This window comes from Oryctolagus cuniculus, chromosome 8 (assembly GCF_964237555.1).
Source record: "Oryctolagus cuniculus chromosome 8, mOryCun1.1, whole genome shotgun sequence".
NCBI classification, from domain to species: domain Eukaryota; kingdom Metazoa; phylum Chordata; class Mammalia; order Lagomorpha; family Leporidae; genus Oryctolagus; species Oryctolagus cuniculus.
Window position 1 is genome coordinate 90,276,879 of NC_091439.1, and position 25,345 is coordinate 90,302,223.

General features: G+C 39.9%; 1 protein-coding gene across 5 annotated transcripts in view; it reads left to right on the top strand.

The window, feature by feature from the left end:
• The window catches only part of CDKL2 (cyclin dependent kinase like 2), a 56,082-nt gene that overhangs the window by 514 nt on the left and 30,223 nt on the right, over nucleotides 1–25,345 (top strand). The window contains exons 1-4 of one of the 5 annotated variants that reach the window (XM_070079459.1): nucleotides 423–441; nucleotides 3,348–3,546; nucleotides 17,388–17,462; nucleotides 21,362–21,556. In XM_070079459.1, the coding sequence (XP_069935560.1) occupies nucleotides 3,379–3,546; nucleotides 17,388–17,462; nucleotides 21,362–21,556 (438 nt within the window). In that variant the 5' untranslated portion in view covers nucleotides 423–441; nucleotides 3,348–3,378. 5 annotated transcript variants of the gene reach the window in all.

Here is a 25,345-nt window from a genome sequence, read left to right on the forward strand (position 1 = left end):
CTTTAACTATATATATAATTATATAAAATATATATAATTAACTATAATATATACATAGTATATAATATATACATAGTATATGTATTAGGAATGGCACTGTCCAGTATTTTACCTAAATTGTTGGTATTTAGAACCGTATGTTTGTTTACAGGGCATTTGTCCAGAAAGACCTCATTGGCCGGGTTGGTTTTTGTTTGGCTTTGTTTTGGGTGGGTGAGGCTGGTGTTTGTATTATTCAAGAAGACATGAAAAGTTAAAAGTTTATGAGTAAGCGTTTCAGAAAACAAGGGGCTCTGTGGACGTGATCCTGTAGGATTCTGTGTGCCATGGGGTGTGTCCGAAAGTGCAGACTGTGGGGAGAACAGACTTGGGCCCCTGCGTGCTGTTAGCCTGAGAGGTGCCTCGGAGACAGGCTGCTCCTGAAGCCGGAGCCGGCTTCAGGTAACTTCTATTCTATTCGCTTTGCATATTCAAATACGAAGAGCATCAATTCCAAAGTGTTTTAGAAGGGTTGGCATTGCTACCCTAAACCTCATCCTTAATAGAACATACTTTCCTAATGGAAGGGGGGAATTAAGGCAAGGAAGGAGGGAATTACACTGAAACAATTTTTGAAACACAGACATTTTATTTACAAATATTTACGAGAAGTTAAAATGTCATATGTATGGGAAGTGAGGGGTTGGGACACTGCTCTGTAAATGGTTCATAGTAGATGCTCCTGTCAAAAGTGATAGTGAGGCCGGCGCCGCGGCTCACTAGGCTAATCCTCTGCCTGCGGCGCCAGCACACCGGGTTCTAGTCCTGGTCGGTGTGCCGGATTCTGTCCCGGTTGTCCCTCTTCCAGGCCAGCTCTCTGCTGTGGCCCGGGAAGGCAGTGGAGGATGGCCCAAGTCCTTGGGCCCTGCACCCACATGGGAAACCAGGAGAAGCACCTGGCTCCTGCCTTCGGATCAGCGCGGTGCACCGGCCGCAGCGCGCCAGCTGTGGCAGCCATTGGAGGGTGAACTAACGACAAAAGGAAGACCTTTCTCTCTGTCTCTCTCTCTCACTGTCCACTCTGCCTGTAAAAAAATAAAAAAATAAAAAAAGATAAAATAAAATAAAGAAATGAGTTGGTGTTGATTGGGATTGCTTTCATTCTTTTGAAGATCAGACTTTTTTTTTTTTTTAAGATTTATTTATTTACTTGAAAGTCAGTTACACAGAGAAAGAAGGAGAGGCAGAGAGAGAGAGAAAGGTCTTCCGTCTGTTTGTTCACTCCCCAGATGGCCGCAACAGCTGGAGCTGCGCTGATTCGAAGCCAGGAGCCAGGAGCTTCTTCCGGGTCTCCCATGTGAGTGCAGGGGCCCCAGGACTTGGGTCATCTTCTACTGCTTTCCCAGGCTATAGCAGAGAGCTGGATGGGAAGTGGAGCAGCCAGGACTTGAACTGGCGCCCATATGGGATGCCGGCACTGCAGGCTGTGGCTTTAACCCACTGTGCCACAGCGCCGCCCAAAGATCAGACCTTTGGTTCTCCATGTGTAATCTATTTTGAAAATATGTGCTTAATAAAATCTCAAAGTACTGACTGGAGATGTATCATATATTTTGTATTACCACAGTTTGTTAAAGAGAATGTTTGTTTTGTCTTTCCCATCAGTGTCCAAGAGAAACAAAAAATCACCACTGTTCTCAATCTGGATAAATTAGTTTTAGGTTGTTTTTAGTGCACAATTAATATAATAAATAAGATTTTTTTTTTCTCTCCAAAGTCTTATGAATGAGTGTTTTTTCTACCACTGGATTAAAAAAATCAACTAAATTAACATTTGAATATATAGTTATCAGAAGACTTTGATTTTTTCTTCCCAAACCTTTGGAAATACATTGGGATTTATAACAGTATTTTTTTTATTCTTGGCTTCTGGAATTTAATTTCCAAATCTGATTTTAAAAATAAACAGGGTCAGCTCTGTGTCATAGCAGCTAAAAGCTGCCGCCTGCAGTGCTGGCATCCCATATGGGCACAGGTTTGAGTCCTAGTTACTCTACTTCTGATCCAGCTCTCTGCTGTGGCCTAGGAAAGTAGTGGAAGATGGCTCAAGTCCTTGGGCCCCTGCATTCATGTGGGAGACCCGGAAGAAGCTGTTGGCTCCTGACATGGGATAGGGGCAACTCCAGCTGCTGCAGCCATCTGGGTAGTGAACCAGCAGATGGAAGACCTCTCTCTCTCTCTCTCTCTCTCCCTGCTTCTGCCTCTCTGTAACTCTGCCTTTCAAATAAATAAATAAATCAATCTTTTAAAAAATAAATAAATAAATTTAACTTCAAAGATGTGATTTAACAGCTTTTATATAGCATTCCAACTAGACCTTATGAATTAAAATCTGTATTGGAACTAAAGTAATTTTTTCCCTGCACCAAAACATGTAGAACGATTGCTGGATCATCATCAGTTGTTAGTAAAACTTCATCAGTCATTGGAAAGATTCTATTAGGATTGCCTTGACTCAGAAATCATAAAATGTTATTCAAAACACAAAATTCAGATCAGTACTCAAACTTACAGTGAATAATCAAGTTAAAGTAATTTTGACATACTGTATTTGGTAGTTCTAATATTTAATTTCTTGTTATTATTTTTTAAAGATTTTATTTTATTTATCTGAAAGGCTGACAGAGAATGGGGGACAGAGAGAGAGATCTTCCTTCCTCTGGTTTCCTCTCCAAATGTCTGCAATGACTGGGGCTGTGCCAGACTGAAGCTAAGAACTCAGAATTCCATCTGGTTCTCCCCCATGGGTGTCTGGGGCCTACGCACTTGGGCCATCTTCTGCTTCTTTCCCAGGAGCATTAGCAAGGAGCTGTTTTGGAAGCCGAGGAGCCAAGACTTGAACCAGCTCTCCATTATAGGATGCTGTTGTCACAGGCAGAAGCTTAGCTCACTGTGTCACAACGCCAGCCCCTAAACATGATCTTAATGCTTTCTGAGGTACATTAGCAGGAGCTAACACCACAAAACTAGCCCTAGTAATTTAAATTTAAGACAGCCAGGGACTGTTGTTAGTGGGGAATGGGCTGGTGAATGGGAAATACTTATATCTCTCCCTCTCTGTCTCTCCTATACATTGTAAAAATAATATGGTTAATATTTCAATTCCATTTGCCTTGTCTATTATGAGATATATGTGAATATTTTGAAATGTAGGTGGGGAAATACTATGAAATTGTGTTGACACAGGACAGCTGTGAACATGGCAATTGCTCTAATATGGACAACAAATAGGGAAAAATTATTTGGCTGTAACAGTAGAGGAAATTAATATACCAAACCTTGTTAACTCTCTGTCTTGATTTCCATAGGAATAAAAATTCCTACGGGCTTTAAATTAAAATGGAAAAATATGAGAACCTTGGATTGGTTGGAGAAGGGAGTTATGGAATGGTGATGAAGTGTAGGAATAAAGATAGTGGAAGAATTGTGGCCATCAAGAAGTTCCTAGAAAGTGATGATGACAAAATGGTTAAAAAAATTGCTATGCGAGAAATCAAGTTACTAAAGGTGAGTAAATGCATATATTTAATAGAAAAAAATCTGAGTAATTTCTTGATTAAGGTTAAGTTATGGCTGTAGAAAATTATTATGATGTTTTTATATTTGTTTTATTTTCATAATGAGGTCTAAAGTATAAATTTCTTTTGGCACTAATAAGAAATAAAATGACTATATGAATTTATTTATCCTGTGATGTAAACATGAGAGGTCATCTATCTTCATTGCTGCTTCACACCCTAAATGGGCTGTTGCCATTTGCAACAGCCAGGGCTGGGCCAGCTGGAAGCTAGGAACCAGGAACTCCATCCAGGTCTCCCAAATTGTGCCAGGGGCCCAAATACTTGGGTCAGCCTCCGCTGCTTTCCCAGGCACATTAGCAGGGAGCTGATTTAGAAACGAAGCAGCCAGAACTTGAACTGGCTCTCCATTGTGGGATACTGGTTTCATAGGCAGAAGCTTAGCTTACTGTGTCACAACACTAGCCTCTAAACATGATTTTAAAATTATTTGTTCCTTGTCTCTGTAAATACCTGCCTACCCTATCAATCATCCATTTTAGGTAGCCTTAAGATCCCCCTGCTACAGCCTGGGCTCACTAGGAGAACTCAGCATCCTCACGGTATAGTTGTACTCTTGCCTATGGTATATTACAGTGAAAGGATATAAAGAAATATCAGCAAAGGGAAAAGGCACATTGGCGAATTCTTCAGGAGACCTGGCATAAGCTTCCAAGAATCCTGTTCAGTGGGGTCACACAGGATGTGCTTATTTCCTCTGGCAATGAGTTGTGATAGCACCTATGAGATAGTTCCCTAAGCATTTTTTTTTTTTTTTTTGGTAGTCAGTCACGCAGGCACTCTCTGGTTCTGACCAAGATTCCAGACACCCAGAAAGAATGCATGCATTCAGCATACATAGTGTTGTTTGCACAGTGAGCCACTTGATCAGTTCTGATAATGAAGGGGAGGGAACCTTGCTGATGATTACCAGGGGCTTATCCAGGGCCCATTTTGCATGTAGACCTTTGTAAGGACAGCTATCTCAGGTCTAGATTTGTTAAAGTCTAACATTATTTACTACTTTTATCCTTCTCCAGACAATACAAATACCACACAATTCTGAGACTGAGTTCTGCATTGATGTGGCTGAAGTCTCCTCAGAGTTGCTCTGGTACCCTTCACAGGAACTGCCTCCCTTCCCTGTGATGTTGCCATTTTCTGGAATGGCAACAGTCTGATGGGGGAGACTGATTTTCCCTTTTGTATTAGATGTGGCCTAGAGCTCTGTGAATTTTCAAAAGCTGAGCAAACTCACATAACCAGCATCTAAGTCAAGAAACAGAATGTGAAATTCACCTCCAAAACCCATCCATGCTTCCTCTGGTACCTGCTGCTTTCCTCCTCCCTCCATGCAATAGGCATTCTTGGTTCTAGACAGCACAAATTAGTTTTTTTTTTCTTAAGTAAATATAAATTTCCAAAGTACAGTTTATAGATTACAATGGCCCCCCCCCATAATTTCCCTCCCACTCACACCACTCCCATCTCCCACTCCCTCTCCCCTTCCATTCACATCAAGATTCATTTTCAATTATCTTTATATACAGAAGATTGATTTAGTATATATTAAGTAAAGATTTCATCAGTTTGCACCCACACAGAAACACAAAGTGTAAAATACTGTTTGAGTACTAGTTATAGCATTACTTCACATTGGACAACACATTAAGGACAGATCCCACATGAGGAGTAAGTACACAGTGACTCTTGTTGTTGACTTAACAATTTGACACTCTTGTTTATGGCGTCAGTAATCTCCCTAGGCTCTAGTCATGAGTTGCCAAGGCTATGGAAGCCTTTTGAGTTCGCTGACTTCAATCTTATTCTGACAGGGTCATAGTCAAAGTGGAAGTTCTCTCCTCCCTTCAGAGAAAGGTACCTCCTTCTTTGATGACCCCATTCTTTCCACTGGGATCTCACTCACAGAGATCTTTCATTTAGGTCTTCCTTTTTTTTTTTTTTTTTTTCCCCAGAGTGTCTTGGCTTTCCATGCCTAAAATACTCTCATGGGCTCTTCAGCCAGATCCAAATGCCTTAAGGGCTGATTCTGAGGCCAGAGTGCTATTTAGGACATCTAACATTCTATGAGTCTACTGTGTATCCTGCTTCCCATGATGGATCGTTCTCTCCCCTTTTTATTCTATCAGTTAGTATTAGCAGACACTAGTCTTGTTTGTGTGATCCCTTTGACTCTTAGACCTATCAGTGTGATCAATTGTGAACTGAAATTGATCACTTGGACTAGTGAGATGGCATTGGTACATGCCACCTTGATGAGATTGTATTGGAATCCCCTGGCTAGTTTGGTTTTCTAACTGCTTATTTTTCCCCCCAAGTTTGTTTTTCTGTAGTTTTACTTTATTTCTAGTGTGAATGTATTTTAATTACTCCTGTTTAGAATTCATTAGTTCTTCATACATGTGTGATATGGTTTCTTTTATTAATTTTGTAAAATTCTCCCTCATGCCCATTCCCTTTCTTCTCTGTTTTGGGGCTCCACTTAACATAAATTAAAATTCTCACTGAATCCTCTGTATCTCTTACCAGTTTTTCTTTATATTTGCTTCTGTGTGTATTGTTTTGCTTAGTTTATTCTGACTTGTCATTTAGTTTACTAATTCTCTCCTCAGTATGTCATTAGTCTCCATCAATAAGTTGTAAATTTGGGGTATTTTTTTTTTATTTCAAATCATGAAATATGACCCTTATATAGGCTGCACAAAACAATAATTCTATCTTGATGAATTATTGCAAAGCAAATATTCATGGAACTCTTGTCCAGGTCAGTGTTGCTAACAGCCCTTTCCATGTACCATCCCTGTCACCAGCCTTCCTTCTTCTCTGAGGTAAACACTATCCTAATATGTTCATCACGTGTACCAATGATGCATTCCTAATCAATGTAATCTAGTTTCACTCATTTTTTTGAAAACATAAACAGACATGAAGAGAAAGGTACAAAACAATGAATTATAAAAAAGTATATATATGTTACCAATCAGATAAGAAAGCCCCAGACCTCAGAAGACCCCTGAAGCATTTTCCCACTTATAACCCTCAGTATAAGTCATTGTGCCAGTTATATGTATTGAAAATGTCTTCTTTAATCTGAACCTTCTCTCTGAATGCTGCCTTTTGGTAAATAGAAGTTTAATTTCAATATAGTCTAATTTTTAATCTTTTATGGTTGGTGTCATTTATGTTCTGTTTAAGAAATCTTTACCTGCCTAGAATGTAAGATATCCTTTTATATAATCATCTAGAAGCTTAATAGTTTTGCCTTTCATATTTAGATTTTAACACATAGTGAATTGATCTTACTTAATGGTACGCAACACAGTCAAATATTATGATTTTTCTCTTATGGATACCAGTTGTCCCAGAAACATTTATTGAAAATACCATCTTTTCTCCACTATTCTGAATGATCCGTTTGCCACATATTCTTATATTTAGGCATGACTTTTCTACTCTATTCTGTTCCATTGATCTGTTTGTCTAAGTTTGCATCAGTATCCCACAGTCATGTTTATTATAGTTTGTAAGTTTTAACTTTCTTTTGAAATATTGTCTTGATTATTTTTGTCACTTTGCATTTTTATATACTAACACATTTTAGAATCATCTTATCAATTTTCATAAGATACTTGAGGAATTTTATTGAATCTTTGTAGACCAAATTGGAAAGAATGGATATCTTTGTAGTATAGTATTTAGTCCCTGAACACTGTTTAACGCTTTGTGGGTTTCTTCTTTCTTTTTTTCATCTTCTTATCTTTATACTTTGCTATATTATGGTTAAGTAAGCTTTTTTGGTAATTACTTATTTGGTGTATATTTTAAATCTTTTATTCCTATTAACCCCTCTGTGTCTTTAGATGTAAGATGTATCTCTTGTAAGCATATATAGTTGGTTCTTTTCATTTATCCATTTGAAAGTCTATATTTTAATTGGAATATTTAGTTTATATTTATGTTTAATATAATTATTTATGAAGTTAGACTTATATTTATCATCTTCCTAGGTACCCTCTATGTTTCTGTTTCTCTCTTAATTCTTTCATTATACTTTTTTTGCTAGTCTTTTGGAGATTATTACTAGATATTACAGTTTACAAACTTGACTTACAAATACCCAAATGGTTATTTTTATAATGCAAGAATCTTAGAAATGTTAACTGTAGTTAACCCCTCTTCCCTAGCTTCCCTTCTTCAACAGGGAAATATGTATTATTGCTGTCATGTATTAGATCTAAATGTACTTAAATATCTCCTCGTTTTATTCAATCAGTATTTGTTAGGATATACCTAATATGTATCCTTCCCATTACTCTTCTAACTTTCCTACATTTTTGAATTTCCAAATTCATATTCCTTGTGTTTAGAGCACATTCTTTTTTTAAATTTTTATAAATTTATTTTTTATTTATTTGAAAGACAGAGTTACAGAGAGAGGTAGAGCCAGAGAGAGAGAGAGAGAGAAAGAAAAGAGAGGTCTTCTATCTGCTGATTCACTCCCCAAGTGACTGCAACGACCAGAGCTGAACTGATCCAAAGCCAGGAGCCAGGAGCTTCTTCTGGGTCTCCCACACGGGTGCAGGGGTCCAAGGACTTGGGGCCATCTTCTCCTGTTTTCCCAGGCCATAGCAGAGAGCTGGATCAGAAGTGGAATAGCCGGGACTCAAACTGGTACCTAGATGGGATGCTGGCACTGCAGTCCACGGCTTTAACCTGCTGTGCCACAGAGCCAGCCCTCTGTTTTATTTTAATTTTTTAAGATTGTTATTTCGGCCAGCACCATGGCTCACTTGGCTAATCCTCCGCCTGCGGCACCAGCACCCCAGGTTCTAGTCCCAGTTGGGGCACCGGGTACTAATCCCGGTTGCTCCTCTTCTAGTCCAGCTCTCTGCTGTGGCCTGGGAAGGCAGTAGAGGATGGCCCAAGTGTTTGGGCCCTGCATCCACATGGGAGACCAGGAGGAGGTACCTGGCTCCTGGCTTTGGATCGGCATAGCGCTGGCTGTAGGGGCCATTAGGGGAGTGAACCAACGGAGGAAAGACCTTTCTCTCTGTCTCTCTCTCACTGTCTATAACTCTCTCTCTCTCTCTCTCTCTCTCACTCACTGTCTAACTCTGCCTGGGGGAAAAAAAAAAGATTGTTATTTCTTTGAAAGGCAGAGTTTACAGGGTGAGGGGGAAGATGGATAGAGATCTTCCATCTACTGTTTCACTCCTCAAGTGGCCTAACCCACCAATGCTGGGCCAGTCTGAAGCCAGGAGCCAGAAGCATCTTTCAGGTCTCACACCTGAGTGGCAGGGGCTCCCAGGCATGTTAGCAAGGCGCTGGATCAGAAGTAGAACAGCTGGGGCTTGGCCTGGCGCCTATATGAGATGCTGGCATCTCAAGCAGCAGCTTTACCTGCTCTGCTACAGCACTGGCCCCTAGAGAACATTATTTTCTTTAAAACAGATCTTCTATTAAGAAATGGTGTTCATTTTTGTTAGTCTGATAAAAGTCTTTATTCTGTTCTGTGTTTGAAAGACTATTTTCACAATATGTAGAATTCTAGGTTGGGTGTTAATTACATTTAATATGTTTGAGATAGGCTTCTACTGTTCTGGCTCTCAATGCTTGAACAAGTATTTGAGCCATCACTGCTGCCTTCCATGATGCACATTTAGCAGGAAGCTAAACTCAGATTTGAAAGCAAGACACAAACCCAGGTACTCTGATATGGGATGAAGGCATCCCAAGCAACATTTAAACTACTGCTGAATACCCACCCCTTGTGTTTTTTTTTTTTTTTTATCTTTTTGGTTTTTCATGTTTAATTCTAAATATTTTCTTCTGATCTGTTCTACAATTCATTAACTCTCTTTTAGCTATCTCTAATCTGTTAAATTTTAGTATTTATTAGTTGAAGATATTTTTCATTTCTAGCATTTGATTCTTTCTTACAGTTTACGGTTTGGTTCACTCTGCTTCTTGACTCTTTAATAATAAACTTTTCTGAGTCTATATCCAGTAATTTTGCAATCTGGATATCCTATGTATTTTTTCTAATGTCGTTGTCGTTGTCATCTTCTTCTTCTTCCTCTGCTTCCTCTTCCTCCTCTTCCTCCTCCTCCTCCTCCTCCTCTTCCTCTTCTTCTTCTTCTTCTTCCTCCTCCTCCTCCTTCTCCTTTTTTATTTTCTCTCTCTTTCTCATCAAGTCTTGATATACCTGTATTTCTTTATTTATTATTTAGGATTTATTCCACTGCCTTCCCCAGTCATCAGTAGGGAGCTGGATCAGAAATGTAGCATCCAGGACTCAAACTGGCACCCATATGGAATGTCAGCACCACAGGTGGAGGCTTAACCTACTCTGCCACAGCACTAGCCCTACTTGTATTGATTTTTTTGAAATTGTGAACATATTTGGGTCTTTGTCTGATGTTATTCCTGCTGTGAGGAGTTATTTTTGCCACTGTGAGACTCTCAAGGGCACTGTTACTGCAGGAAACTTGGTGGCATTAACATTCTCATATTGGGTGGGATTAAGATGGCAAAGTAGGGAGGGAGCTTGCTGCTCTAGTCTAGGAGAAGAGAATTTAAAAAGTGGAAAGAGTGCAGTCTCAGGGAAGAGTTAGGGAGAAAACAGCAGAGAAAACTCTATGCAAATTGGAGGGACACAGTGGACCTATGTGGAGTGCATGAACATGTACAACTCAGTAACTCAACAGCCAAGAGCCTCCACACCAGTGTTAGAGAGTGAGGTGAGACCAGACCATAGCAGCCCAAGCCACTGGCTAAAAAGCTGCAGGAAGAGCCTAGAGGGAACCCTGTGGGGGATAGTGTACCTGCCAAACTAGAGGAGGAAAAGCAAAGGTGAATATGTTTATCTCTCCCTGATCCCCCTGTGATGGTGTCTGGTAACAAGCTGATACAGAGGAGTCACCATTTTGGACATATGTAACAGCTGCATTAGCCCATGTCCACACCCAGCAACCAACCAAGCAGAGACTCCAGAGTCTGGTGGGGAGGACAGACAAGGGACTGGGTGCTTGTGACTATGGGAGGCTTGTGTGCCGGGACTGTGAAAATACTGAGGCTGTGTGAGAGGACTCAGGGTGTGGCTTGGACTTTGGGCAGTCGCTGTGGAAGGCTCCACATGCTCAGAGCTCCCTGGTTACCTGGCAAGGGACATTGCTGGGGAATTTGAACTTACACTGAGGTCTAAACAGATCATTTGTGTGGTCCTTGTGGTAGAGCAGATGAATAATATGTCCACTGGTGCAAGCGCCCAGATACTGGTCTCCTTTGAGGAGAGGAGCTCAACTGAATCTACATCAACAGACAAGAACAAACTTCCCTTCTGATAAAAAAAAAAAAAAAAGATTTACCACACCAAACCTGGGTGTGCCACCTCAGACAGAGATCCCTGGCCACATTCACCACACGCCTCTAGATATTCACTGAAAGCAGACACTCCACTAATCTACAGAGGTATAGTACAAAGATAAAAGCTGTCACAGTGAAAAAAACAAAGAAACCAACAAATATCTCCACAAATACCGAACAGCAAATGCACCAATTCAAGAAACAAGAATAAGGAAGACAACTTAGGAATCTCTAGAACATATGCAAACACATGGAGACTGAACAACATGCTCCTGAATGAACAGTGGGGTCATAGAAGAAATCAAAAGAGGAATCAGAAACTTTCTGGAAACAAATGAAGATGATAATACAAAATATCAAAACTTATGGGATATAGCAAAAGCAGTGTTAAGAGGAAAGTTTATAGCAATTAGTGCCTACATGAAGAAATTGGAAAGGCATCAAATAAATGAGCTATCAATGCATCTCAAGGATCTAGAAAAACAACAGCAAACCAAACCCAGAACTAGTAGGAGAAAAGAAATAATTAAAATTAGAGAAGAAATAAACAATATTAAATCAAAAAAATACAAAAGATCAACAAAATGAAGAACTGTTTTTTTGAAAAAGTAAACAAAATTGACACACCATTGGCCCAGCTAACCAAAAACAGGAGAGATAAGACTCAAATCAATAAAATTAGAGATGAAAAAGGATATGTAACAACACACCATGAAAATAAAAATTATCATCAGCAATTACTACAAAGAACTGTATGCCAGCAAACTGGGAAAACTAGAAGAAATGGATAGTTTCCTGGACACATGCAACTTCCCTAAATTGAGCCATGAAGAGACAGAAAACCTAATGAGACCCATTATCAAGATAGAAATTGAATCAGTAATAAAGACCCTCCCAACAAAGAAAGGCCTAAGACCAGATGGCTTCACTGCTGAATTCTACCAGACATTTAAATAAGAATTAACTCCACTTCTTCTCAAGTTATTCAAAATAAATGAAAGGGAGGGAATACTCCCAAATTTTTTCTATGAGGCCAGCATCATCACCTTAATTCCTAAACCTGAAAAATAAACAATAGAGAAAGAGAATGACAGACCAATTTCCCTAATGAACATAGATGCAAAAATCCTCAACAAAATTCTAGCCAGCTGAATCCAATCAAACAACAAATTAGAAAGAACATTCACCCAGACCAAGTAGGATTTATCCCTGGTATGCAGGATGATTCTACATTCACAAATCAATCAATGTGATACATCACATTATCAAACTGAAGAAAAACCATATGATTATTTCAACATATGTAAGAAAGCATTTGATAAAATATAACACCCTTTCATAATGAAAACTCTAAGCAAATTGAGATAGAAAGAACATTCCTCAACACAATCAAGGCAATTTATGACAAACTCATGGTCAGTGTCCTATGAATGGGGAAAAGTTGGAAGCATTCCCACTGAGATCCAGAACCAGACAGGGATGCCCACTCTCACAATTGCTATTCAATATAGTGCTGAAAGCTTTAGCCAGAGCCATTAGGCAGGAAAAAGAAATCAAAGGGATACGAATTGGAAAAGAGGAAGTCAAACTATCCCTATTTGCAGATGACAAGATTCTATATATAGGGGATCCAAAAGACTCCACCAAGAAACTATTGGAACTCATAGAAGAGGTTGGTAAAGTAGCAGGATATAAAATCAATATGCTAAAATTAACAGCCTTTGTATACACAGACAACGCCAATACTGAGAAAGAATTTCTAAGATCAATCCCATCACAGTAGCTACCAAAAAATAAAATACTTTGGAATAAATTTAACCATGGATGTCAAAGGTCTCTACAATGAGAATTATAAAACATTAAAGAGAGAAATAGAAGAAGACACAAGAAGTGAAAAAATCTTCCATGTTCATGGATTAGAAGAATCAATATCATCAAAATGTCCATTCTTCCAAAAGCAATTTACAGATTCAGTGTGATACCAATCAAAATACCAAAGACATTCTTCTCAGATCTAGAAAAAAGTGATGTTGAAATTCATATGGAGGCACAGGAGACCTTGAATAGCTAAAGCAACCTTATACAATAAAAACAAAGTTGGAGGCATCACAATACCAGATTTCAAGACACACTACAAGGCAGTTATAATCAAAACAGCCTGGTACTGGTACAAAAACAGATGGATAAACCAATGGAACAGAATAGAAATGCCAGAAATCAATCCAAACATCTACAACCAACTTATATTTGACCAAGGAGCTAAAATCAAACCTTGGAGCAAGGATAGTCTCTTCAACAAATGGTGCTTGGAAAACTGGATTTCCACATGCAGAAGTATGAAGCAGGACCTGTACCTTACACAAAAATCTATTCAAAATGGATTAAAGACCTAAATCTATGACCTGATACAATCAAATTACTGCAGAACATTGGGGAAACCCTGCAAGATATTGGCACAGGCAAAGAGTTCTTGGAAAAGACCCCAGAGGCACAGGCAGTCGCCAAATTTAACAAATGGGAATACATCAAATTTGAAGCCTCTGTACGGCAAAAGAGACAGTCAGGAAAGTGAAGAGGCAACCAAGAAAATGAGAGAAAATATTTGCAAACTATGAATCTGATAAAGGATTAATAACCAGAATATTTAAAGAGATCAAGAAACTCCACAATAGCGAACCAACCAACCAAGTGAAGAAATGGGCAAGGGATTTAAATAGATATTTTTCAAAAGAAGAAATCCAAATGGCCAACAGACACATGAAAAAATGCTCAGGATCACTAGCCATCAGGGAAATGCAAATCAAAACCACAATGAGTTTTCACCTCATTGCAGTTACAATGGCATTCATATAGAAATCAACAAACAACAAATGCTGGTGAGGATGTGGGGAAAATGTTACCCTAATCCATTGTTGGTGGGAATGTAAACTGGTAATACCACTACAGAAGACAGTGTGGAGATACCACAGAAATCTGAATATAGACCTACCATATATCCCAGCCATCCCACTTTTCGAATTTACCCAAGGTTAATGAAATCAACAATAAAGGAGTTACCTACACCCTCATGTTTATTGCAGTGTAATTCACAATAGCTAAGACATGAAATCAACTTAAATATCTGTCAACTGAAGACTAGATAAAGAAATTATGTGACATGTACTCTATGGAATCCTACACAATGCTCAAAAGAAAATGAAATCCAATCATTTGCAACAAAATGGATGAATATGGGAAACATCATACATAGTGAAATAAGCCAGTCCTAAAAGGACAAATACCATATGTTTTTCCTGATCTGTGATAACTAATAGAGCACCCAAAAGGAAATCTGTAGAAGTGAAATTGACACTTTGAGAAGCAGTGACTAGAATAGCCCTTGTCTTGATTATCGAGGAACAGTTTTTTTTTCCTTCTTCATACCACTTGTTGAACTCCTTACTTAACATAGAGTTAATCATATGTGTATGAAGTCAATTGAAAATAAATCTCAGTAAAAAATAGAAGTGGGACAATGAAAGAAAGGAGGAAGTTTGTAACTATAAATCTTTATAGTTCTGCATACATTCCTATGGACTTTACTTCTAAGGGTACAATTTAAAAACTTGCCATGGGACCCCAAATCCCATTAAGTTGGGTGGTAAAAATGCCATCTTAAGTGTTAAAGTGATTATAGTAAGTGTTAAAGTGATTATATAGATAGGATTAAGTGCTAAGGGGATCGTATAAATATGATTAAGTGTCTGTTAATAATAATAGATGGAATTAAATAGAGAATGTTCCAACATGGGAAGACTCATAAAATGACAATCATTTAAATAGCACTCTGACATCAAAATCAGCCCTTAAGACGTTCTCTTTTGGCTGAAAAGCCCATGAGAGCATTTCACACATGGAAAGCCAAGACACTGTGTCAAAAAATGTCCTACATGAAGGATCTCTGTGAGTGAGACCCCAGTGGAAAGAAGTGGCCATCAAAGAAGGATGTACTTTTCTCTAAAGAGAAGAGAGACCTTCCACTTTGCTTATGGCCCTATCTAAATACTGACAGAGACTGTGGATTCAAAAGGCTTCCCTAGACTTGGCAGGTCATGTCAAGAGCCTTGGGTGATCACTGACATCATACAGAAGATTGTTAATTGTTAAATTAACAACAGGAGTCACTGTGCACTTCCTTCCCATGCAGGACTGTCCTCAATGAGTTTTATGAAAATTAACTGTAAAACTTGTTCTGTATGTGTATGTGTGTGTGTGTGTGTGTACAAATTGTTGAAATCTTAGTACAGAGTTGATTTTCTGTGTATAAAGTTAATTGAAATTTAATCAATTGAGAATGGGAAGGGCTGGCACTGTGGTGCAGTGGGTTAAAGCCCTGGCATGAAAGCACTGGCATCCCATATAGGTTTCCGGTTCTAGTCCCAGCTGCTCCTCTTCCTATCTAGCTCTCTGCTATGGCCTGGGAAAGCAGTAGAAGATGGCCCAAGTCCTTGGGCCCCTGAACCCATGTGGGAGACCTGGAAGAAGCTCCTGGCTCCTGGTTTCGAATCAGCACAGTTCTGGCCATTGCAGCCATCTGGGGAGTGAATCAGCAGATGGAAGACATCTCTCTCTGTCTCTACCTCTCTCTGTAACTCTGTCTTTCAAATAAATAAAGATAAATCTTTAAAAAAAATTGAGAATGGGAATGGGAATGGAAGAGGGAGGAGGAGGTGGGATGGGAGTAGGAGAGTGGCTTTGCTGGGAAGAATCACTATATTCCTAATTCTACTTATGAAATTTGTACTCCTTAAAGAAAAGGTCTTTGGGTCTTTGGGGGGAAAAAAGGATGGAAAAATATGATATCATCTTAATGCATTTTGGAGTATTTGTGTGATTTGAGATTGGTTTGTAGTCCCTGAGACAGTCTACTGATGGTTCACACTTACTCATAATTTTTGGACTTTTAGGCCCAGAGCCTCCAGATATCCAACTTCCTCACCTCCTGGACACCTCTGAGATCAGGCCCAGCCCAGATAAGCTCAGGTTAGATTGCTTTGTCAGCTGTGACCATGACAAACTGGCTCTGTCCTTCTACTTTTCCACAAAATTGGGTGAGCTAGTGAGGGGGTAATAATGCAGTCATATATTGCAGATGATGTACAAAGGACATGGCCCAAGATAAAGGACTCGACTCTATTGGAATGGGACAATATCACCAGTACTCTCTTCCTTCCCAAAGTGAGAAAATATAATTAACATTGTGCCTTCCTCTTACCTGATGTCACAGATTAGTGCTACTTTAGGCCCAAAAGACTAAAAGTGCCACTGAGCCTTTTAGTCTCCCATCTGAATTGCCATATATTTCTAGGGTTAAGAGAAAGACTGCCCCTGTTGCCTGGCTCAGTTCCCTGGGTTTCTGTCTTCTTTTAGATCCTAGCCTAGATGTTTTTTTAAACCATCTTATCTCTCTGGTCCCTTCAAGTAGTTGTTTTATGTATTTTGAGTAGCTTTTCTATTTATAATCAGTGGGAGAGTTGTTATAAATTATGTGGTCTGTTATTATTGTAAACAGATTATTGTACTTTTCCATTCTAGAATTTTTAGTTGGGTTCAAATCTGCTAGTCACTTTTTATAGTTCACTCAAATTTTTGAGGCTAGCTTTTTATTTTTGTAGTACCTTCTTGTGATAATTCTAATCTCTAAAGTCATTCGTCAACTGTTAGATTGTCTATATTTTCTGGTGTGTCTTACTTATAGTATCTTACTTCTTTGTATGTCTTCTTGTCTTTGATTTTGTTCTGGACATTATATTTAAAACATTACTTTTTTGGCCGGCACTGCGGCTCACTAGGCTAATCCTCCGCCTGCGGTGCCGGCACTCTGGGTTCTAGTCCTGGTTGGGGTGCTAGTTCTGTCCTGGTTGCTCTTCTTCCGGTCCAGCTCTCTGCTGTGGCCCAGGAAGGCAGTGGAGGATGGCCCAAATACTTGGGCCCTGCACCCGCATGGGAGACCAGGAGGAAGCAGCTGACTCCTGGCTTCAGATCGGCGCAGTGCCGGCCGTGGCAGCCATTTGGGGGGTGAACCAACGGAGGGAAGGCCTTTCTCTCTGTCTCTATCTCACTGTCTAATTCTGCCTGTCAAAAAAAAATTATTTTTAGGAGTAATTTGAGGCTCGGATGTATGTATTTTTCCTTTAGAGATTTTTATTATTCCGTGTTCACATGCACTATGCCAGTAGTCATATTTTTGGCTGTTAGTTCCAAATAACTCTTTTTGACCTGCTTTGTGGAGATTTCAAATATTTCTCTATTGCCAACTGGTTGGATTTGGGGTTTTGTCAATAAATAGAGGGCATGGAAGGACATTTTGAGTACTTAGCAAAAGGAAGAGGCTTTTCTTCCAGGACTGCTTTCTTCCTGGCATAGCTGGAGGCAGATCACCATGTGGGAGGTCTGGTTGTGCACTGCAGCATGGACCAACTATGGACTCTGCATTTTCTGGTAAGTTTGTCTGCCAACTGGCTGGCCACTTTATAATCTTTGGCCTGCATCCTCTGGCAAAGATCTTCACCATTGGCAATTGTACATCTCTTTGACAACCATGCCCTTTCCAAGAAAGATTGAGTTCTTGATGCTGGTTGGGAATTCTTCAAATTTTTAGTTCCTTCTTGTGTACTTTCCCTCAGCTCTAAAAGCAGTAGCTGCTCTTATTTGCAATTTATCTTAGGTAGTTGTCTTTTGTCCCCTTTAGTAATAAACTGCTTTTACTAATTTTTTTTTTTGACAGGTAGAGTGGCTAGTGAGAGAGAGAGACAGAGAGAAAGGTCTTCCTTTTGCCGTTGGTTCACCCTCCAATGGCTACCACAGCTGGTGCACTGCAGCCGGCGCACCGCGCTGATCCGAAGGCAGGAGCCAGGTGCTTCTCCTGGTCTCCCATGGGGTGCAGGGTCCAAGCACTTGGGCCATCCTCCACTGCACTCCCTGGCCACAGCAGAGAGCTGGCCTGGAAGAGGGGCAACCGGGACAGAATCTGGCGCCCCGACCGGGACTAGAACCCGGTGTGCCGGCGCCACAAGGCAGAGGATTAGCCTAGTGAGCCGCGGCGCTGGCCATGCCTTTACTAATTAACATTTATATTTGGGCTGGGTGGTCCTCTGGCCTAGCAATTAAACCATTAGTTGGGATGCCCACATTCCAAATTGTAGTGCTTCGATTTGAAACCTGTTTGTGGCTACTGATTCTAGCTTCCTGGTAAATGCAGACTATAGGAGGCAGCAGTAATGGCTCAAGTAGTTGGGTTCTTGCCACCCGCATGACAGACCTGGATTGAGTGCCTAGCTTCATCCCTGCCCAGCTTTGGCTATTGCAGACATTTGGAGAGTGAACCAGTTGGTGGGAGCTCCCACTTTTTCTCTCTGTATGCCTTGCTCTGCCTCTCAAATGAATAAAGGGAAAAACATTGCTTACATTGAAAGTTTCCCAGTTCTGGTTGTTGGTGGATACAGGCATGCTATCAGCCCAGGACTTCCTTAAGTTAAAAGTCCTTGCTTATGGTGTCTTGTTTTCCTGTTCTTATTATCTTCTTGTATTGAATATTGTTTTTGAAGTTATTTTTAGAAATATTTGGATGCGGGGCCGGTGCTGTGGCACAGCAGGTTAAAGCCCCAGCCTACAGTGCTAGCATCCCATATGGGCGCCAGTTCTAGTCCCGGCTGCTCCTCTTCTGATACAGCTCTCTGCTATGGCCTGGGAAAGCAGTAGAAGATGGCCCAAGTCCTTGGGCCCCTGCACCCGCGTGGGATACCCGGAAGAAGCTCCTGGCTCCTGGCTTCCAATCAGCTCAGCTCCAGCTATTGTGGCCATTTGGGGAGTGAACCACCAGGATGAAAGACCTCTCCAGCCTGTTCTACCTCTCTCTGTAACTCTGTCTTTCAAATAAATAAAATAATTCTTTAAAAAATATTTGGATGCTAAGTTATATTCCTCCAGAGATGATACTCATTTGCTTCTGCCTGTTGTATGGGGATGTCCTCAACCAAATGTTTTAATCTATGTTCAAGGTTTGAGGTTTCTTGAACCATTTCATGATGTGAAGTCTAGCGATGCCTGGTTTATTTCTACCCATTTTTGCTCTGGAGCGTGTAGTTCTTGGGATCCTAGTTTAACACAGGGGTGGATTCTCAGAGACCCAAACTTTAGAAGGCTTTTGGATTTTGAACTTTTCTGTTTGAACCCTGTGGGACCATGAAAATTAAAGCTGAGTGTCACACTTGTAACTTCATAGCAAATTCCTGAGGTTAGCTTTCTGGACTCTCATGTTTCTGATTTTGGCCTAGTAATTCTTATCTTTTTTTTTTTTTTTTTTTTTTTTTGACGTTTAAGAAGATTTAACAAAGAAATTTTAGAACTTTTGGAACTGGCCTGATGGTGTAGCAGATTAAATTGCCACCTGCAATTCCAGCATTTCAGATAAGCGCCAGTTTGAGTCCTGGCCACTCCGCTTCTGATCCAGCTCCCTGCTAATGCACCTGGGAAAGCAGCAGAAGATGGCTCAAGTATTTGGGCCCCTACCACCCATGGGCCTACTGCCCATGTGGGAGACCCAGATGGAATTTCAGGCTTCTGGCTTCAGCCTGGCCCAGCCCCAGCTATTTGGGGAGTGAACCAGTGAATGGAAGATCCATCGATCTCTCTCTCCCTTTTCCTCTCTCCCTCTCCTTCTCTCTCTCCCTCTTCCTCTTCTTCTGTACTTCTGTCCTTCAAATATATAAATAGATCTTTTTATAAAAAATGTATTTAACTTCAAGGATTCTCAATAGGAGGGTAGGTCAAAGTTACTTTATCTGCTACCATCAAAGCAGGTAGTCATCTTCTTTTTAAAATATAAGCACTGAGATGGGTGTTTAGCCTCGTGGTTAAGATGCTGGTTAAGCTGCTTGAGTTGGGGCTGGAGCTGTGGCATAGTGGGAAAAGCCACCGCCTGCAGTGCTGGCAGCCCATATGGGCTCCAGTTTGAATCTTGGCTGCTTCACTTCCAATCCAGCTCTCTGCTATGGCCTGGGAAAGCAGTGGAGGATGGCCCAAGTCCTTGGGCCCCTGCACCTATGTGGGTGACCCAGAGGAAGCTCCTGGCTCATGGCTTCAGATTGGCTCAGCTCCAGCCATTGGGGCCATTTGGCGAGTGAACCAGCAGATGGAAGACCTCTCTCTCTCTCTGCCTCTGCCTATCTGTAACTCTGCCTTTTCAATCAATAAATAAATCTTAAAAAAAAAAAAAAAAAAAAAAAAAAAAAAAAGATGCTGAGTCCAACATCTGAGTACCTGAGTTTGGTTCCTGACTCCAGATTCCTACTAATGTAGGCTCTAGAGGGCAGCAGTGATGGCTTGAGCTTCATGTGGGTCTCCAATGTGGGTGCAGGGGCCTAAGGAATTGGGCCATCCTCTGCTGCTTTCCTAGGTGTATTTGCAGGGAGCTAGATAGAAAGAGGAGTATCTGGGACTTGAGCCACCCTCACATAGGATGTCTGTGCCGAGGTTGGCAGCTTAACCTGCTGTGCCGCTGAAGGAGAGAAGAGGGGAGGGGGAGAGTGGAGAGGAGAGAGGAGGGGGGAGGGAGAGGAGGGGAAGAGAAGAGAGGTTCCATTCCCATTATAGCAAAGAGGCCGGCGCCGCAGCTCACTAGGCTAATCCTCCACCTGCGGTGCTGGCACACCGGGTTCTAGTCCCGGTCGGGGCGCTGGATTCTTTCCCGGTTGCCCCTCTTCCAGGCCAGCTCTCTGCTGTGGCCCGGGAAGCCAGTGGAGGATGGCCCAACTCCTTGGGCCCTGCACCCCATGGGAGACCAGGAGAAGTACCTGGCTCCTGCCTTCGGATCAGCACGCCAGCCGTGGCGGCCATTGGAGGGTGAACCAACGGCAAAAGGAAGACCTTTCTCTCTGTCTCTCTCTCTCTCACTGTCCACTCTGCCTGTCAAAAAAAAAAAAAAAAAAAAATTATAGCAAAGATTTTACGTTTCTTTCCAGTTATTTCACCAACTTCAGAGAATGTTCCCTCTGCCAACTTTGAAGCCACAGGTGATCTCTTGGTGTCTTTCCACACTCCTGTTTGCGATGGACTCCATTTGGTAGTCCCATCACATTTGTTGTGGTTAGCGGTCATAGATCCTTCTTAGTTTCATCATCAATGGTGTTGCATTTCTCATTGGCTTTATTGTGTTCCTTGAGAGGAGAAAGAAGCAATATGGTCTTTCAATTGTAATTCAAAAACCAAAATATACTTTTATAATTTACATTATGTATACATTTTATTTATGTTTCTCTTATACTAACATCTATTTTAGATTGTGACTAATAGGTAATAATTTGATCTTATAAAACTATTTTGCATTTTTTTAATAACAGCAACTGAGGCATGAAAATTTGGTGAATCTGTTGGAGGTGTGTAAGAAAAAAAAACGATGGTACCTAGTCTTTGAATTTGTTGACCACACGATTCTTGATGACTTGGAACTCTTTCCAAATGGACTAGATGACCAAGTAGTTCAAAAGTATTTGTTTCAGATTATTAATGGAATTGGATTTTGTCACAGTCACAATGTAAGTATTCATTTTAAGTACTTATTTGACAATCATTGACTATCTAGATACCAGTTGCTTTATCTAGTGAGGCACTTGTTTAAAGTTTGAATCAATAAAATAAGAACAAATTTTGTTACTCTGATATTGATAATTTTCTTGTGTCATAGTACATGTCTTCTAACTCCCCTCACCCAACATTTTATTGTGCGATTTTCAGATCATACTGAACAATTGTAAGGGTACATAATGATTAGCCATTCATACCTGCTGTTTAGATTCTGTACTTATTAACTGTTTGGTGTATTTGCTTTATTATATATTTATTCACCTATTAGTGAACTATTAGCCTGTATTACTTATTATGATTTTAAAAGTAAGTTGCTGACATCAGTACACTGAAGCACTAAATATTTCATCTGTGTCATTTATTAGAGTTAAATATTTGTTTTCTGGGTTTTTGGGTTTTTTTTGAGGTACTGTTTACTACGTGGAATGCAAAAATTTTAAGTGATGAGTTTTGACAAATGCAAATACCTCAGGATCTATGTATTTGTTGGTTCATGTTCTCTTGCCTAGTTAGAAAGTATGAAAGTATGAAAATCAACCCTTATCCTATAGTCTATCAAAATCATTTTATAGCTTTTGACTATCATATGAAAGCTCTTGCGAGAAAAATGGCACCTATAGGGTATAAAATAAGTAATTCAATACTCCTGCTGTATCAGTTTTACAAAATATGTTAAATGATTTTTTGTTTGATTGTAAAAGTAGTAAACATTAACGGTAGAAAATTTCAAAGCTAAAAGTGATCCTAAAAAGAAGGAAACACATCTCTGTATCTATGACCTAAACATTTGATATGTTCCTTTTTTTATTCATTGTTTTTTTTTCCTTTCACTGTCTTTTATTTTGTAGTTTTATTATGTAATTAAGATATGTGCAGTACAGAAATTGCTCAGCAGAGGCAGATATCTAGTTTTCATCTAGGAATAACGCTGTGTGGCCTTCCTTAGGAGGCCCTTCATGGTGATCTCCTGACAACTTTGGAATGATCCGGGTTCAGGAAATTCATTTTGAGAAAACTAACTGTGAGAATTTATACGTTCTAGTCACATTGACTGAGCTTGGGAGATTGAATGCCAGTTTATATGTTAGAAAGAAAAATCACTGTTTACAGAGATAGAATATGTAAAATATAATAATGTGGAGTGGGCAGAGACTCAGCCTAGTATGAGATGTGACTGAATCACATACTCAGTGGCACTGATTCGGGCTCCTCATAAAAAGCATAAGCCTGTCATCCTCATGGGCCTGTACTTTTGAAGTCAGGGGTTTAAACTCCACACGAAGGACAGACTTGCCGATGGATTCAGTAGACAAAAAAGTCTGATTTTTCTCGTTATTGAAGAATATTTGAATGTGTCCTGCCTATGTTTGCTCCTGTGTCCCTTTATAGTTTATACTTTTATGACATATATATACATATATTTTATACTTTCATAACTAATCAACCCGTATTTAGTAACCCATTCCAACTTTAGATCTTCTATTACATGCAGGCACTGTGGAGTCAAATGCTGCTGGCATGAGTGCCATTCTGTCTTTAAAGCAGTAGATTTAATACCAAGTAGCTCCATGCAGAGCATTCATATATCTCTTTAAACCATATAAAATGTGAGTATTTTATGGGGAGAGAACTGATCTTACTCTAATAATTTATGATCAGTTACCTCAAAGGAGCTTCTGTGTTGCCTTACAGTTACACTACTTTTTCCTGGCCCATGTGCTCTCAAACTCTCCTAGATTATGATTTCATAGCACTTTTTCCCTCAAACCTCTCAGAGCTCTTCTCCAATCCTCACTCCTATCCCACTGTTAAATGGAGATAACAATGAAATATATCTCATAGGGTTAGTATGAAGATAGAGGAAGTTAAAACATAAAACATGTAGAATGGTACTCAAAATGTAAATGATCAAGTGTTAGCTATGTTGCTGTTACTAATATTAATGAAATATATCCTAAGGTTTTGTTTTCTGGGCAGTTATTTCTACTCTATTTTTAAAAAAGATTTATTTATTTGTTTGGAAGGCACAGTGACAGGGTGAGACACACACACATACACATAGAGAAGGACCTTCCATTTGCTGGTTCACTCCTGAAAGGGCTGTGACAGGACTGGGCCATACGAAAGCCAGGAGCCAGGAAATCCATCCTGGCCTCCCATGTGGGTGGTAGAGGCCCAGGTACAAGGGCCATCCTGCAGTGCCTTCCCAGACACATTAGCTGAAAGCAAAGAAACCAAAACTCAAAAACTGGCACTCCTGATATGGGATGCTGGCATCACAAGCAGTGACTTAACCTTCTATACCATAACACTGGCCCTAGTTATTTCTATTCTTAAAGCAGAGATATTATGGTGGGGAATGGTGAAACACACTTGTGTACATAAAAATCTACATACACATATGCATATAGGATGAAATGTCTGACTTTTAAGAAAATCAAAATGTTTATTGCATTGTTATTATTATACATTATTCATTTGTGCATGTATCTCTGTGAATACTTGGATTTCAATAATTTAAAATATCATTTAAGCTTTTTGTGAGTTAGGCTCAGTAAATATATTTAAAAACAAATTTAAGTTTGCTGTCATTTCAAGTTTGACCCAATTATATGGGAAATTTTGTGGTTGTTGATACTCCTAAAATTTTTTTTTGCTGAAATTAGTAAGTGTGATAGTTTATTTAGGTCATACCTAATATTAAAGATCCATGTCAGAGCCTATCCTGTTTGTAAAACTTTCTTTGCACTCCCCCCCCCCCAAGTCTGCAGTGATAGCTTTTAGTAAAAAATTTTGTTCCTATCATCTTGATTATGCTTAGGTTCTGTTGTTACCAGAAATCATGAGTATTAGTTAGGAGGGAGCATGGCAGTCATGTACTTTATCCCTTTAATTTGGCAAATGAAAAGATAGATCCAGAAATATTGCATTGTCTAAGGCTGTACTGAAAACCTGAGACTAGTGCCCAAGTCTCTCAAATTCCAATTCAACCCTTTCTGTGCCAGCACAGGTGATCTGGAATTGGACCTGTGTCTTCACAGTAAAAGTGGGTAGCCTATGAAACACTCTCATCAATGACAGACTGCCGTTTAGTCTTCTGAAAAGACTGAAAACAAATTTTTAAAAATTTTGAAATACAACTTACTCATATTAGAGAATTTGGTGCAATAATTTGTTTTACCTACGTGTGGAATTTTTAACCTTGTCTCTATCCCAGAATCCTGTTTTCTTCTTTGAGTCTCTTCTTTAGAAATCTTAACCCATGACTTTTTTTTTAACCCTCTTTACATCTCTGACGGCTTGATGGATACCTCTCTTTGGGTGCTCAGCACTCCATCCAAAGCTCATATAGCTAAAACTTAACTAATGATTCCTTCAAAATAAACATTGTAAAGAATTCTCTATTTTTGGTAATAGAACCACCATTTTTTTTTCTTTTCTCAGGTTGAAATAAAATATCTGAGATTACTCCTGAACTCTGTTGATCTCAAAAATGATTCCAAACCGTATCTCCTTCTGTACATTCCTCCATCACTGGCCTAGTTTGAACCTGTGTCATCTCATAGTTGGCCCACTGCTCTCCTTGCCTGTAGTCCTTCTCTCTGTTTCAGTTTGTTTATGACCAACATCTTTAACCTCCACACTGGTCATGTCATGTCCGTGGCTTTCCAGGGCTGTGACACAAGCTCTCACTTCCCAGGCTGGAGGTGAGGCAGCCTTCCTCCCTGTCATACAACCTG